This window comes from Pelodiscus sinensis, chromosome 4 (genome assembly GCF_049634645.1).
Source record: "Pelodiscus sinensis isolate JC-2024 chromosome 4, ASM4963464v1, whole genome shotgun sequence".
NCBI classification, from domain to species: domain Eukaryota; kingdom Metazoa; phylum Chordata; order Testudines; family Trionychidae; genus Pelodiscus; species Pelodiscus sinensis.
Genome location: NC_134714.1, coordinates 34159728 through 34174831, shown reverse-complemented (window position 1 = coordinate 34174831; position 15104 = coordinate 34159728). Strand labels below are relative to the sequence as shown.

The window sequence follows — 15104 nt, the reverse complement described above, 5'->3', positions numbered from 1 at the left end:
CAAAAAGTTTGGGAACCCCTGCTTTAGATGTTTGTTTTAGTGCAACAGTAGTTCACAATTTGATCAGGCCTGCTGACCAAGAGGGCAAAGGAGGTAGTTGCCTCAGGGCCCAGGGATTCAAAAGAGCCTGGGGTCCCGTCTTTGCTACTGTGGCAGTGGCCCTTTAAATCGCTACTGGAGTGCTGGGCAGTGCTGAAGTGTTGGTCGAGGAAGGCTAGCCTCTACCCTACCCAAGGCTCCTCCCTTTCTGGTATCATGGAGCCAGGGCCTCCCCCATCTTGCCTCGGGGCCTGGAAATTCTATTCCCCCAATCCCTGTCCCAAATTTATTATCATGCAATTCTGGGAGAGGCTTCAATCCTGTATTTGGATTGTACTTGCAAACTCTGGCACTTACCCTGGAGCATAGTTGAAGTCAATGGATGGACTACATGGGTGTAGGAATCACACGTCATTGGTTGATCAAGTACAAAGGTGGCAGCTGAATCCAGAATTAATCCTGATACCTATTTAAACATTAACTGATTTACCCAAAGTGGTTATGAAAGAATGCCCCATCATCTTCTCAACTCATCATGTCTGAAGGGAATGAGCTCATCATTTGTCCTTGCAAGTCTTCTCTTTAATTTGTTTGTCAACCTCACTGCATATTTGATCATTCAACCATACAGTCTGGGGCTGTGTCTACACTGCACCCCTTTTCTGGAAAAGGGATGCAGATTAGACACTTTGGAATTGCAAATCCGTGGGGGATTTAAATATCCCCTGCGGCATTTGCATTTACATGGCTGCCGCTTTTTTCCGGCTTGGGGATAAAAGTAGGAATAAGAAATCCTCCAGAAAAGGGCTTATTTTCCGGAGAATCGCGTCTTGACTGGCACTTTTCTCCAGCTTATCCCCAAGCCGGAAAAAAGCGGCAGCCATGTAAATGCAAATGCCGCGGGGGATATTTAAATCCCCCGCGGATTTGCAATTCCGAAGTGTCTAATCTGCATCCCTTTTCCGGAAAAGGGGTGCAGTGTAGACACAGCCTGGTTGTCTGCTTTGATTCCTCACTTTCCTTCCACTGTACCTTTTGGTTCCCTGGTTTTCTCAATTATACAGCTTCTTTTTCAACAACATCTCTCAAATCAGTTATTTCTTTTCTCTCATGCCAAGTTGTTATTAGTATTCTACTGATCCCTGATCTTAATTACTGCAAATGAGGAAGTTATTAAACAGAAATTAAAAGGTACAGTGCCAAAAATGAAATCCCTGCAAGCTTAATGAAAACTTTCTAAAGGCACCATAATAGAGGCTCATATTAAATGCATACCCAAGTTAAAAAATATAATAAGAAGGCTAAAAAAGGGACACAGAGCCTATACAACAAAGTAAAAAGAAGGAGAGGCAAAAATTCATTTAAAAAAAATTGAAGTTAAATCCTATTGAGGAAAATTGAGAGGAGTGTAAACTCTGGCAAGTAAAGTAAAAAAAATATTATTAGGAGGGCTAAAAAGAATTTAAAGACAGCTAGCCAACTAAAAAAGGATCCTCAAACAGATCAGAAGCAGGAAGCCTGCTGACGACCTGTAGTGCCATTGAACAATTGAGATGCAAAAGGAGCACTGAAAGAAAATAAGGCTATTGCAGAGAAACTTTTTTTGTAACTTTTTCTCCTTCCAATTAGATGAAGAGCTTCCTGATTATATTATGGTCATGATGGCCAACAAGAAGAGTCAGGAGCAGATGACAGAGGATCTTTCCCTTTTTTTGGGGAACAACACTGTCAGGTTTACTGTATGGTATGTTTGTGAGCTACTTTTTACATTAACCTTATTTCTTACAGTAATTTCATAACTGCTTTCTGTAAATGGGATGTGAGAATATAAGAAATTACACATTTTATCATTATGCAAGTAACATTTAATCAATTAACTTTTTCTTGTTTATGAAGCGATGTAATATAGCAATTGATAATTTTTAAAATTATTACCTGTAGGTTTCCAAGATTGAGGCAGTGGTAACACTAAAATGCATACTATATGTTTGACAGAGTTTGTCTATCTGTGTGTACCTGTCTGTCCTTCTGTTTATTCAAGAGCTCCTCCTAAATGGTAAGAATTAGGATAATCAAATTTAGTATGCAGCTTCCTCTTGTCCTAACTTAAAGCAAGGTAAGGGTTTGATTTGGCAAGAGAAATAGGATATGCCTGGAATGAGATTATTTCCCATAAAATGGAAAGGGAGGGCTCTGCTATAGTTAAATTGTAGAATGACCACAAGGGACCAGAGATGAGGACCTGGCCATCTCTAACCTTTTTGGGGCAGCAGAGGGCAAGGTTCAAGAAAAGGACAGCTATCTACCATATATTTGAGAGTGTTTGTCTGTATGGGTGCGTCTATACAGCAGGGCTTAACTCGAAATAAGATATACAAATTGAGCTACATCAATTGTGTACCTTGTTTCAAAATAACTTATTTTGAAATTGGGAGCATCTATATAGCACTTATTTTGAAATAGAGCACTCTTCCTCCAACTTCTTTACTCCATGTACAATGAGGGTTACAGGAGTTAGAGTAAGAAATCGTCCAGCATGACAGTATTTCAGCATTATTTCAAAATAACTGCCTGCTGTGTAGACGTGGACTAAGTTATTTCAAAATAACACTAGTTATTTCAAAATAATGTTCCTGTGTAGACGTACCCTCTATGCGTCTGTCTGTGAACAGGCACCCTTTCCTCCTGCTGTGCCCTCTGGAACTGCAGCAGCCATGAAGGGGCACTTCTCACCTGGCCTCAAACTTCTTCACTGAGAGGGCTGCGGTAGTTCACATTCTACATGACCGCTTGCATACTGAACCCTTTGTTCCCAGTTCCACCCTAGAGCAATGATTTAAATAGTTCATTTTTATTTTTCTTCACGTTAAGGACCTGAGCAGCGCAGTTGGAAATTGAATGACTAGTGTTCTCCTTTTATCCATTTTTTCTAATTGACCCGTATGTTTCTGAAATGTTAAAAATAAATGAGGGGTCAGCTGGGACATATGGGTTAGCAAAATGAGTTTCAAACCTATGAATCTCAGAAAATTCTATAAGATAATAATTATTATTACTGCAAAATTCTATAAGAACTAGTGAATATCACGCCACGCAGTTGAATCTGGTTAAGGTAATTATATTTAGTTAACTTCCTTTTCATGCAGATTTAAACAGCTTCAGTTTGAGATGTTGATACTGTGTAGGCATTATAGGTATGCATTGTTTTACTTGTGTTGGTCACAGGCTATTAGAGACAAGGTGAGTGAGGGCATATCATTCGCGGAAGCCGATCTCACAGACCAGGACACCCGGGTGGGACATGGTGCTACATGAAGCAGACGGCGCAATAGAAGCCTACAGCAGAAGGCTGTTTTAAACTGGGAACGTATTGATTTCCGTGTCTGAGATGAACAGACCCAGTCAAGAGAGGACTTCCAGTCCCTGCATTCTGATAGGTGGAGAGGGAGATTGGGGGCTTCCTGCATTGAATAGTGATGCGAGGCAAGCCAGCCTATGCTCCTTGCAGGGGGTGGGGCAGTAGAACACTTTGTGCCTATAGAGCAGGCATGTCCAAAGTCCGGCCCGCGGGCCAAATGTGGCCCGCTGTCGGATTTAATACGGCCCCCCGCTTCTCCTGGCTCCCCGGTGCTTTTTTCAACTGGCGCGCGCAGCGCGCCGCTTCGGGCCGCCGCCGCTGCGGTCCCAGACCCTGCCCCTGCACTCCGCTTTGGGGCTGAGAGTGCGGGGACAGCCCCCACTTCCTCCCCCTCTCCTGGCTCCCCGGCGCTCCTCTGAACTGGTGCCGCTTCCAGCCGCGCCGCCACCGTCCATGGCGGCTGCTGCGGTCCTAAAGTCTGCCCTGTAGGGCATGTCCACAGCCCCGCTCTCCCGCTTGGCTGCGGGTTCGCCCTGCCCCCGGGCCGCCGTGAGGCCAGCGTGCCCTGCGCTCTCCGCCCGCCTCTGACCCTGCAGGCCCTCTACCTTGGGGCTGAGAGTGCAGGGACGGACTCCACAGCTGCTGAGATCAGGGACGGACTCCGCAGCTGCTCAATCTCAGTATCTGTGATTGGCCCAGCGCACTGTCAGCTTTCTGGCGGGCTCAGGCACGTGGAGCTGCGAACACGCCGGAGGTCATCATTAGACACTTCGCCACAAACAGCCACAAAGGCAAGAGAATTCTTGTTGGGCAGTGTATTAGTGCAGTGTATTACTTGGGCAGTGTATTAAACCTCTGGCACTGCGCTCACATGATCCCTTCCCCTTCTGGTCAATTTAAAAAAATGGCGACTGTAAATAAGAGAAGGAAAGTTGACAGTGAGGGCCGCCGCTTCCAGGACAGGTGGAAAGTGGAATATTTCTTCACTGAAATACAGAATCACTGTGTTTGTCTGATATGCCAAGAGACTGTGGCTGTTTATAAGGAATTTAATGTCAAGAGACACTACCAGTCGAGACATAGCACATACGACAAGCTTACAGGGCACGACCGCAGTGAAAAGTTGAAGCAACTTGAAGCTGTTTTAATGTCACAACAGAAATTTTTCATAAGAGCCCGTGAGTCAAATGAAAATGCCACAAGGGCGAGCTATGAGGTGGCAACGTTAATTGCTAAAAATTGCAAATCTTTTGCTGAGGGTGACTTTATCAAAGAATGCGTTATGAAAATGGTTGAGAATATCTGTCCCGAGAAGAAGCAAGAGTTTTCCAACATTTGCCTGGCTCGTAACACTGTAGCACGGAGAATTGAAGAGATTTCATCAGATATTAAGAGACAATTGACATCCAAAGGAGTGGATTTTGACTTCTTTTCAATAGCCTGTGATGAAAGCACGGACCTATCTGACACAGCTCAGTTGCTGATTTTTATGAGAGGGGTGGACGATGAAATGAATGTGACTGAAGAGCTACTTGACCTCCAGAGCCTTATGGACCAAACAAGAGAAAAGATTTATTTGTTTCTGTTAGTTCCGCCATAGATGACATGAAACTGCCTTGGAACAAAGTTACTGGGATTATTACTGATGGGGCACCTGCCATGGTTGGTGAACGAAGTGGATTATCAACCCTAATCTGTAACAAGGTGATCGAAGAAGGAGGCAAAGCTATTAAACTCCATTGTATCATTCATCAACAAGTTCTCTGTGCTAAACATCTCAAATATGATCATCTTATGAAACCGGTGCTAAAGACTATTAATTTTATTCGCTCTAAAGCCCTGTGCCACCGCCAGTTTAAACAGTTTCTACTGGACATCCAGGCTGAATACGAAGATGTTTTATATCACAACGATGTAAGATGGCTCAGTCGGGGGTCTGCACTGCAGCGTTTCTACTCTCTCAGAAAGGAAATCGGAGAATTCTTGGAAACAAAGGGACAACCAATGCGAGAACTATCTGATCCTATTTGGCTGGCTGATTTGGGGTTTCTAGTTGACATAACAAAGCATCTGAATGTACTGAACACGAGTCTTCAGGGGAAAGATGCAGCGGTGAACCAGCTTTATTCACACCTCAAAGCCTTTGGGACAAAGCTGCAACTTTTCATAAGGCAGTTGTCACAAACACAGCCCAATACCATACATTTTTCAGCGTTGCAGGAAATAATGAACAGTTTTCCACAGGACAATATCAGTGCGCAAACGAGCAGGTATGCAGCAGACATCGCATCTCTGGCTGGGGAGTTTAAACGGCGCTTTCAGGATTTTGCAGCTATTGAAAAGGAGATGAGCCTTTTCTCCTCTCCATTCTCTGTTGACCCCGATGATGCTCCAGATCAGCTGCAGCTCGAGCTCATTGAGCTGCATTGTGACAGCGAGTTACGCAGTCGTCACCAACAGCTCTCTCTTGTGAACTTTTATCGCCAACTGGATAAGAGCCGGTTTCAAGAGATTCAAACATTGGCTAAGAAAATGCTGAGCTTGTTTGGCTCAACATATATGTGTGAGAAGATGTTCTCTGCTATGAACTTTAACAAGAACCACGTGAGGACAAGACTAAGTGACTCTCACCTGCGTGACATTTTGCGCATCAAAACCACTGCCTTTGAACCAGACCTAGCCTATGTGCTGCAGTCCAGATCTCAGTTTCACCCTTCACATTAGTGTAGGCAAGTTTTTTTTCAATTGAGATGAATACATTGTAAAATCTCAGTTAATGTCAGTTGGTCTAAATCAGTTATAAATATATTTGGACACAACATGTATAGTTGGTGTTATGTTCCTGTTCATATTTTTTTAACTTAAAAGTTGATAATATGTAATGTACTTTACAGTGTTCCTGACATATATTTCAGCTTCCTGGATTTTTTTTTCATCTGGCCTTCAGATATGAAAGGCAGAGTGATTTAACACTTGTTTAGATTTGTCATCCATGTGACAAAATGAAAAGTATGCCGTTTGCAATAAACTTTGCATAACATAGTTAATTTGCATTTAATTTTAATGGTTCAAAGAATGTCAGGCAAAATGGTCGGCCCTCACGCATGTTCACTTCATCAAATCTGGCCCTCTTTGAAAAAAGTTTGGACACCCCTGCTATAGGGTGTGAGTGGCTGCTCATGGGAGAGCGCGGGCAGCTTAGGAAGCCCCACTCAAAGTTCTTATTGAAGTCCTAGGAGTATTTCTCAGGTGTCTCAGCTCCTCCTAGCCAACGATTTGCAATGGGCATGGCCTTGCGGTGTGCCATGACCCAGCAACCAGCGGTTCACGGCCCGGCACCAGTCCACAGACTGGCAGTTGAGAACCACTGCTATGGGTGATATCCCCCAGCAATAGGGCAAGAGAAAAACATTTTAAAAGATAAGGAAAATGTGATTTTAAAACCACAAGAATTTACAGGAGGAAATGAAAGGCAGGTGTAGTACCTGGAACTAGTTTATAATTCTTAATTGGCTAGATTTGTGACAGTGTCACTTTACAGGACATATTCTGAGATTGCTGTCATGTGTTGCTTTTATTTTAGGCAGCTGCAGAGATCAGGCATGGGGAGGTTTGTGTGGGAGTACATGTCCCATCCAGGTTTTTGTGAACTCCAAGCTGCCTTTGCAGGGGTTGCTGTGCTTGGTTTGCTGAGGAAAGGGGAGCTCTGTCCTTCTCATGCTATACCCTCCCTCACCCCTCTCTAGCACATTTCCAGCTTACTTAGCCTGGAGCAGGTGGAAGGATGCTGCTGCTGCTTCTCCTCTGAGAGGGTGGCCACTCCGGGTTTCTGTCTCCATGTAGTGCAGTGGCTACCTGTGAGAGCCCAGCTGAAGAGATGGTAGTAGGGGGCCACAGGACAGATTAGGTTGCTGGGAGGGGAGAGTGTGGCACCTAGAGTCAGGCACAACATCTCTGGGAAAGGAGTCAGGAGCAGGGTCACTGTGCTCAGCCCAAGATAGGCACATTACCTGCACCTCTCCCTGTGCTGGGAGCTCAGTGGAGAAACTTTGTTGCTGTGAGTCCATCCCTGCCTCTCTTTTCTGGAACTGGTGCTGTCCCAAATGCATGTGATCCCCAATTATGCAATTCCAGCCCATCAGGAGCTGGGGGATTGGCTGCTCTGGCTCAGGGAGCTGTAACTTAAAGGTTCCTGTACCCTGAGGCAATGCAGGGAGGCAGTTAGTGTGCCCCTAATCTTTTAAATTGTGCCCTCTCCCTCTTAATGGTTACATATTTCCTCTGTGCCTAGTCAAAAACAGAAGAAAAAAGTATGGAATATATTGTATATTTGAAAACTATACACATCTGTACACGCTTAGTTATTCTCTATTTTGGAATACCTGAACTGTTTGGTTTTGAGTGTGTGGTTTGTGGTTTTTTTTTTGTCATTTTATTAGTCACTCATCTGTGTGTCTTGCTGTCAAATGTGAAGGTTAAAGTTTCAGGTCTGGAACTTATTCTTCCTAGGATCTTTTAGCTAGACAGTATTCCAGAATGTATTATTAAATATAACAGAGAATATTTTAATACCTTAAAGGTGAATAAATTAAAACATTTACTCAAGATCAGGAATGAGGTGAGAGAGAAATTGAGCTATAAAGAGAAAGTAAGGAATAATTCTTCAGTGGAGGAGAGCATATCAAGATAGATGAATTTTTAGATGTATTGCCAATTTTGACAGTGCCCCTCTAAATTATTAAATAAACGAGAATACAGGTAGTCCCCGAGTTACGCGGATCCGACTTATGTCGGATCCGCAGTTACGAATGGGGATTTTCTCGCCCCGGAGGACTCGAGCGGCGGGACGCCTGGTCCCGCCGCCCGCCTCCTCCGGGGCGAGAAAAGCTGCTCCCCGTCTCCCTGGTCTGCTTCGGGAGCCAGCAGACCAGGGAGACGGGGAGCAAAGCGGTGGAGGACCCGGGGCCGGACCCACGGCCGCTTCCAGATCAGCTGGAAGCACCGCGGGTCGGGCCGGGTCCTGCGCGGCTTTGCTCAGTGTCTCCCTGGTCTGCAGACCAGGGAGACGCTGAGCAAAGCCGCGCAGGACCCTGCCCAAGCTGCGGCGCTTCCAGCTGATCTGGAAGCGGCCGCGGTCCGGCCCCGGGTCCTCCGCCGCTTTGCTCCCCGTCTCCCTGGTCTGCTGGGGGGGGACGCAGCTAGTGCCCCCCCCAGCAGACCAGGGAGATGGGGAGCAAAGCCCGGGGCCTGTGGTAGAGCAGGTGGGGCGCTGCCAGTTGGTCCTGCAGCACCGCTCCTTGGCGCTACTGGACCAACCCGGCAGCACCCCAGCTGCTCAGCCCCAGGAGTCCTGATTCAGCCGCTGCTGATCAGTTTCAGCAGTGGCTGAATCAGGACGCCTGGGGCAGAGCAGCTAGGGTGCTGCTGGGTTGGTCCAGTAGCGCCGAGGAGCGGCCGCGCTACTGGACCAACCCAGCAGCACCCGAGCTGCTCTACCCCAGGTGTCCCCAAGTTAGCCGCTGCCCCGGGCTTCCTGGAATCAGCTGCTGATCAGTTTCAGCAGCAGCTGACTTGGGGACGCTTGGGGTTCTTAAGTTGATTCTGTATGTCAGAACTGGCGGTCAGTTTCAGCAGCGGCTGAATCTGGATGCCAGTTCCGACTTACAGACAGATTCAACTTAAGAACAAACCTACAGTCCCTATCTTGTACGTAACCCGGGGACTGCCTGTACTGTAACTTAATGTAGCAACTCAGGTGTCTGGATCTGTTTGTGAATTTAAATTTACTTCACATAAAATATTTTATCAAATATTGAAATATATTGTGAAAAATAATGGAAAAGATGAAGACTAAATGTATGTGATGATAACAATCTACAAATATGATGGAAACAATTAAAATGGTAAATCCAGGAAAACTAAAATTTTAAACAATGTTCTTATGCTTTTCAGCCTAATGCTGTTCTCACCAAAATAGATTTCCCTTAGATTTTAATACCAGGAGTGTAAACTCTGGCAAGTAAAGTGAAAAATATAATTAGGAAGGCTAAAAAGAATTTAAAATAGATTTACCTTAGATTTTAATACCAGTTCTTTGCGGGGCATTCCCAGAGAAGCCCTTCTAATGTATCATTTTTATTCTGGAATTAAACAAAAAAAATCACAGCATTGATATGATAGAGCTGTGGCTCAGTTTTGTCAGCCCCTTTTCTGACCAGGGCTAAGGCCTGGTCTACACTAGAAAATGTATTTATTTATTTAAATATTTTTACCCCGCATCACTATATAAAATATTCCAGGTGGCTTACAAATTTTTTTAAAGCACAACATAAATATGTATACAAAATTAATTATATGAGTTTGGTTTCACTGCACCTGTCAGGGTTGTGAAAAAACAACCCCTCAAAGCGGCATAATTAAATCAACCTAAATGACTGAGTTTGACTAAGGTAAATGGCAAAATTCTCCAATTGACATAGCTCTCATTTCCCAGGGAGGTGGATTACCTACACTGATAGGAAAATTGGTCCTGTTGGCTTAGGCCGCACTGCTAAAATGCATGTTGGCATTTTAAGTGGAGTCGCACCTTGAATGTCAGATCACACCTTTCCTTATTTCAAGTGTGTGAAAACTGATCCATGATATCGACATCAGCAGAGGCCAGCTGACTATACTTTGTGGTGCGTTTTAGTGAGAATTCACACAAGAGGGCTCACACGGGCTTTCTTACTGCAAATGTATTACTCAGTCTTTTTTCACCTTATATTTCAATGAAATGTTGGCTCATGACTCTCTTGAACTTCTTTGAGACTTTCAGTGTAAATTATGAAAATGTCTGGTTGCAACTGAGTAGGGATATTAGTGACTAGTCGACTGCCCGATAAGCAAATGCTTATCGGATAGCTGAGCTGCCACTTGAGTAGTTGTTTCCCCCCCATATTGATGCCTCTGTCAGAGAGAGGCAGCAAGAGTGGGAGGAGCACGAGCCAGTGCTGGGGGGAACCGACTTCAAGCCAGTTCCCCCCCAGCATCGTCTCCACGGGAAACGGGAGGCAGAGGCACAGCAGGAAAATGTTGTGAGTGGGAACTGCCTCAGTACCCACTGGCGCTGGTTCCCACTGGAGGCACTTCTGCTTTTGAATCGAGGGCTCTTGTAGATTTCAAAAGTAGAAGTGCCACAGGGAGCACCTGGTGAGTGGTGCTGCCTTTTCCCCCCCTCCCCCCTTCCGCCTTGCTGCCTCTATGAGCAGCACTGTTCCACCCAGCACCATCTCCTGGCTGCTGCGAACAAGGGATGCTGGACTCAGCACAAGCTGGGACCAAGCTGTCCCGGCTCGCACTGATAGCTGCGCCTCTGCATTTTAAATGTAGTAAGAGTCATTGGGCTCTTCTGCATTTAAAATGCGGTCTAGTAGTGCGGGTGTCTCTGGAGCTGGCTCCTGGAGCTACCTCCACTATGGTTCTGCTCTGCAGCGCTTATCAACTAATCATATAGTCAGTATAAATTGTATTGACTATATGAATAGCCAGATAATCACATTTTAATATGATTACAACTCAGTAGGTATGTTGAATTTTAAAATGGGGCCTGCATTTCTGTTTTTCTCTGAAGGTAGGCGTTCAGTCAGTGTGAAATTTTACACAGGGTTGTTTTATTCCATTGTAATTTCCTTTGTTGGTGTTCCTTATACATTTTTAATTAGAAATCTTTGAATCTAGCTGAATTTTTTTGGCAGTGTTTCTTGACTGCTGTCTCTTTAAAAACATTGTGTATGACTGTAACATGCTAGAGAAATGGATCCTGCATCTGTCAAGTGCACAGAGGAGAGTGTTTTATTTTCAAAATGACTTAGATGCTGTTCACATTAGAAGGGAAAGTTTATATACTGTGTATACAAAACTGGTTGAGGCTGGAAGTGTGCAAATCTTGATTGATTGAGGGTTTGGGTGTACAAAGGGATGATTGTTTAAGTGGAAAGAAATTCACTCAAATGAGAGGCCTGCTAGTATGAAAAAAAAAACCTTATAAACCTTGGCTGACTTTTGAAAGGCTTCTGTTCTGAAAGAGTTTAAATTACTCATCTCTTTTTTTTCCTACACCTTTCTTCTCCCCACCCTCCTTTTTAGGCTACATGGTGTGTTAGATAAACTTCGATCTGTAACTACTGGTAAGTAGTCCAAGAAAGCAATATATTAGGTTTGGAATTAGATATCAGTATAGAATTTTCTTATACTTATGGATAGATTTTTGCCAGTTTTTAAAAAAAGTTCCTAATTGGCTGTATAATTAATATTTAATGTATGTGTTTTTTGTGGCTCTGGGGTGTTAAGAAGTTTCTTGTATGTTTATTTTGGGATGAAGTAAACATGACCTTTTTAAGTGGGTCTTGCTGCCTTTTGAGTCTACAGTGTAGTGTGTTTGCTTGTGAGGATTCCTGTAGAGACTAATTGCTCATTTGCTTGTGGCTTTAAGGCTGCACTTGCTGTATAATTGATTTACATAAGCTAAGTCACTGAACTTTGATGTAAGGATGAAGTGCACCTGTTTTTACAGAACCTACTAGTCTAAAATCTTCAGACTCTAACATCTTTGAGAGCAGCCTGCCTTCCAGCAAAAGCAGTTCACGTGGGAGTGATGAGAGACGGCGTGAGGAAATCCTACCACCTCTTGCAGTCTCTAGCACTCGGGCTGAAAGAAATGACTTCAGAGTTTCAACCAGTACACTGGAGCAGAGAGCTGCTGCTGCCCGGTAAGGCTTCTGCCTGCTTATTGGAAGGACTCAGATTTCAAGGAATACATCACTGGGATTGTTGCTTTGAAGAGCAGTAGGGAATAACAAGCTGATGAGACCAGAACAGGGGAATTGAAGCTTTTTCAGCCTGAAGCAGAAAAGGTTTGCTACTGTGTGTTGCATAAAATAAATATTACACCTTGAAAGTTTATCTTGTACTTCTTTATGCCATAAATGTGCCTATCTTAACTAAACTAAAAGTAGATGTTGAGTGTGCCAGATTTTTTAAAAGAGTAAAATCTTGTTTTTATTTATGCTTATATTTAAACTGTTCTTCTGACATTTATATTTCAGGAATTTTTATCTGGCAATTAGTTAAGACTTTGTAACCTCTTCTTTCAACAGGCAATCTTGTGAAGATGGAGCTGCATCCCACTTAATGTCAACAGTTAAGCCTCTAAAGGAGTTGTCACCTTCAGAAGCTGTGATTGACATTAAACCTGAACCAGATGATCTCATTGATGAAGACCTAAATTTTGTGCAGGAGAATCCATTGTTGTCTCGGAAGAAAGCTGTTGTGACTGTAACATATGGACCTCCCCGTCCTACTGCTGAAATCTATAGACCACCAGCTATCAGAAGCATGGACAGCCAAATATACTTACAAAGATTGCCGCAGCAAGGGAGCCTACAGAGTGGTAGACAGTTAGACATGGAAAGCTGCAGGGCTTTGGAAACAATCCAGATATGTGATCCAGAAGCATTTAGCAGTTTAGCAGAGAGTTACAGGCCTGCTTCCAAACTGAGCGCTGATAAAATCAACAGCGAGGTTAGTATGCAGATATAAACTATGTCTGTATTTGGCACATCATCAACAAAGCCAAACATAAGAATGGCCATACTAGGTTAAACCAACAGTCCATCTGGCCCAGTGTCCTGTCTGCTGACAGTGGCCAATACCAGATGCCCCAGAGGGAGGGAACACAACCAGTAATCCCCACGATCCCTCCCTTGTCACCTATTTCCAGACAAACAGAGGCTAGAGACACCATTCCTACTCATCCTGGCTAATAGCCATTGATAGACCTGACCTCCATGAATCTATCTAGCTCTTTTTGAACCCTGTTGAAGTCCTAGCCTTCACCACATCCTCTGGCAAGGAGTTCCAGTGGTTGACTATGCAGTGAATGAAGAAGAACTTCCTTTTGTTTGTTTTTAAACCTGTTGCCTATTAATTTCATTTGGTGACCCCCTCATTCTTATATTAAGGGAATAAGTATATAACTTTTCCTTATTCACACCAGTCATGATTTTATACACCTGTCATATCCTTCCTTAGTCTCCTCTTTCCTAAGCTAAAAAATCCAAGTCTTTTTAATCTGTCTTCATATGGGACCTGTTCCAAACCCCTAATCATTTTTGTTTCCCTTTTCTGAACTTTTCCAATGCCAATATATTGTTTTTGTGGTGAGGTGACCACATCTGTATGCAGTATTCAAGATGTGGGAGTACCATGATTTTATATAGAGTCAATAACATATTTTTGTCTTATTCTCTGTCCCTTTTTTAATGATTCCTAACATTCTATTTGCTTTTTTCACTGTCGCTGCACACTGCGTGTATGTTTTCAGAGAACTATCCACAATGACTCCAAGATCTCTGTCTTGAGTAGTTACAGCCAAATTAGTCCCCATCATCTTTGATGACACCAAGGAGGGCTCCTGGACCCTTTAAAGTCAATGGGAGGATTTCAGGCTTTGGTCCACTAGCCAAAAAACATTGTGCTGAGGGGGGGGGGACTCACAAGTTGTTGACTAACTTGTAATGTCTGTTTGGTGCTTCACTGACTTAAAATAATGAGAACATTTTAGGCAGGGATGTTTGGTAGGTTAGAATAATCATTTTAATCTGTAGGTTTTTGGAATAGCTGTGTTTTTTAAATGAGTTATTTTGTAAATCTCTAGTTTGCTAGTTATGGAATAAAGGCTAGCATTGAAGAGTAAAGGAGGAAATATATGATTCATCTACCTATTTGTGTATGTATCTCTGTATTTTTAGAATGCCAAACAACTTTGTGTTTAGGGTGCATGAATCTTAGTCTGAAAAGTCATGGCTATTGCCAAATGATCCTGTCAGCAGCAAGATAATTCTACGACTGTTATGTTTATTTAGGAGCATTGTATATAAAAGAAAAGGGATAATGGATAGTTGATTTTCAGATTTTTAGGACAGCTAATTTCTTAATAAAGTAAGAGACTTATTTGCCTTATATTCTAAGTGAAACTTTTTTATTTTTTATAAATATACTTGAACCTCTTTAATCCTGGGAAATAGATATGAAAGGTTAAAGATGTTGTTGGGCCAGGGAGGGTGCTACAGGGTCTGGGCATGAATAGGTGTGGGGCGCTTACCTGATGCCTCGCTCCGAGGGGCAAATATGGCTCTTCGCCCCCTGCCGCTCCCAGGCACCTCCCACTGCCACTATGGGAGCAGTGACGAAAAGCCGTAGGGGAAGCGCGTCGCTGTGCTACCATTTCTCCAGTTGAGGGAAGGAGGTGCGCAGTGCACAGAGCCACTTCCTCCTCTGTGTCATGGCTGTTCCTGGACTAGTGACACTGGGAGTACAGAGATTCAAGTGTATTGGGTTTTTTTATTATAATAATTTTTGCTCTTGTATAATACTTTTAATTCAAAATGCCTTATAAATGCAGGTAATTATCCTCCTCCAATTTTATAGGCAGGGTACCTGGGTCATTAGAACTGGTGTGACTTGCTGAGTGTCACACATGAGTTTGTAGCAGATCTGTCACCTCACTTCCTGAGGTATATTAGGCTTCTCTGAGTTGTTACTATTACAGGTTGGATAGACATAGTGCTTGGTCCTGCTGTGAGGGCATGAGACTGGATTTGATGATCTCTTGAGGTCCCTACCAGTTCTAGTATTCTATGATTCTACTTTCTTAATTAAAAAAATA

General features: G+C 43.6%; 1 protein-coding gene across 5 annotated transcripts in view; it reads left to right on the top strand.

Annotated features, from left to right (window-relative positions):
• Positions 1–15104, top strand: part of ZC3H14 (zinc finger CCCH-type containing 14) — a 53348-nt gene that overhangs the window by 3085 nt on the left and 35159 nt on the right. For 4 of the 5 annotated variants that reach the window (XR_012903343.1, XM_075926743.1, XM_075926742.1 and 1 more), the window contains exons 3-6: positions 1669–1783; positions 11525–11565; positions 11952–12147; positions 12535–12958. Coding sequence is in view for 4 of the 5 variants with exons in the window: in XM_075926743.1 (XP_075782858.1) it covers positions 1669–1783; positions 11525–11565; positions 11952–12147; positions 12535–12958 (776 nt within the window). In the remaining variant the exon portion in view is untranslated. The other variant, XM_014577829.3, reaches the window with a different exon arrangement.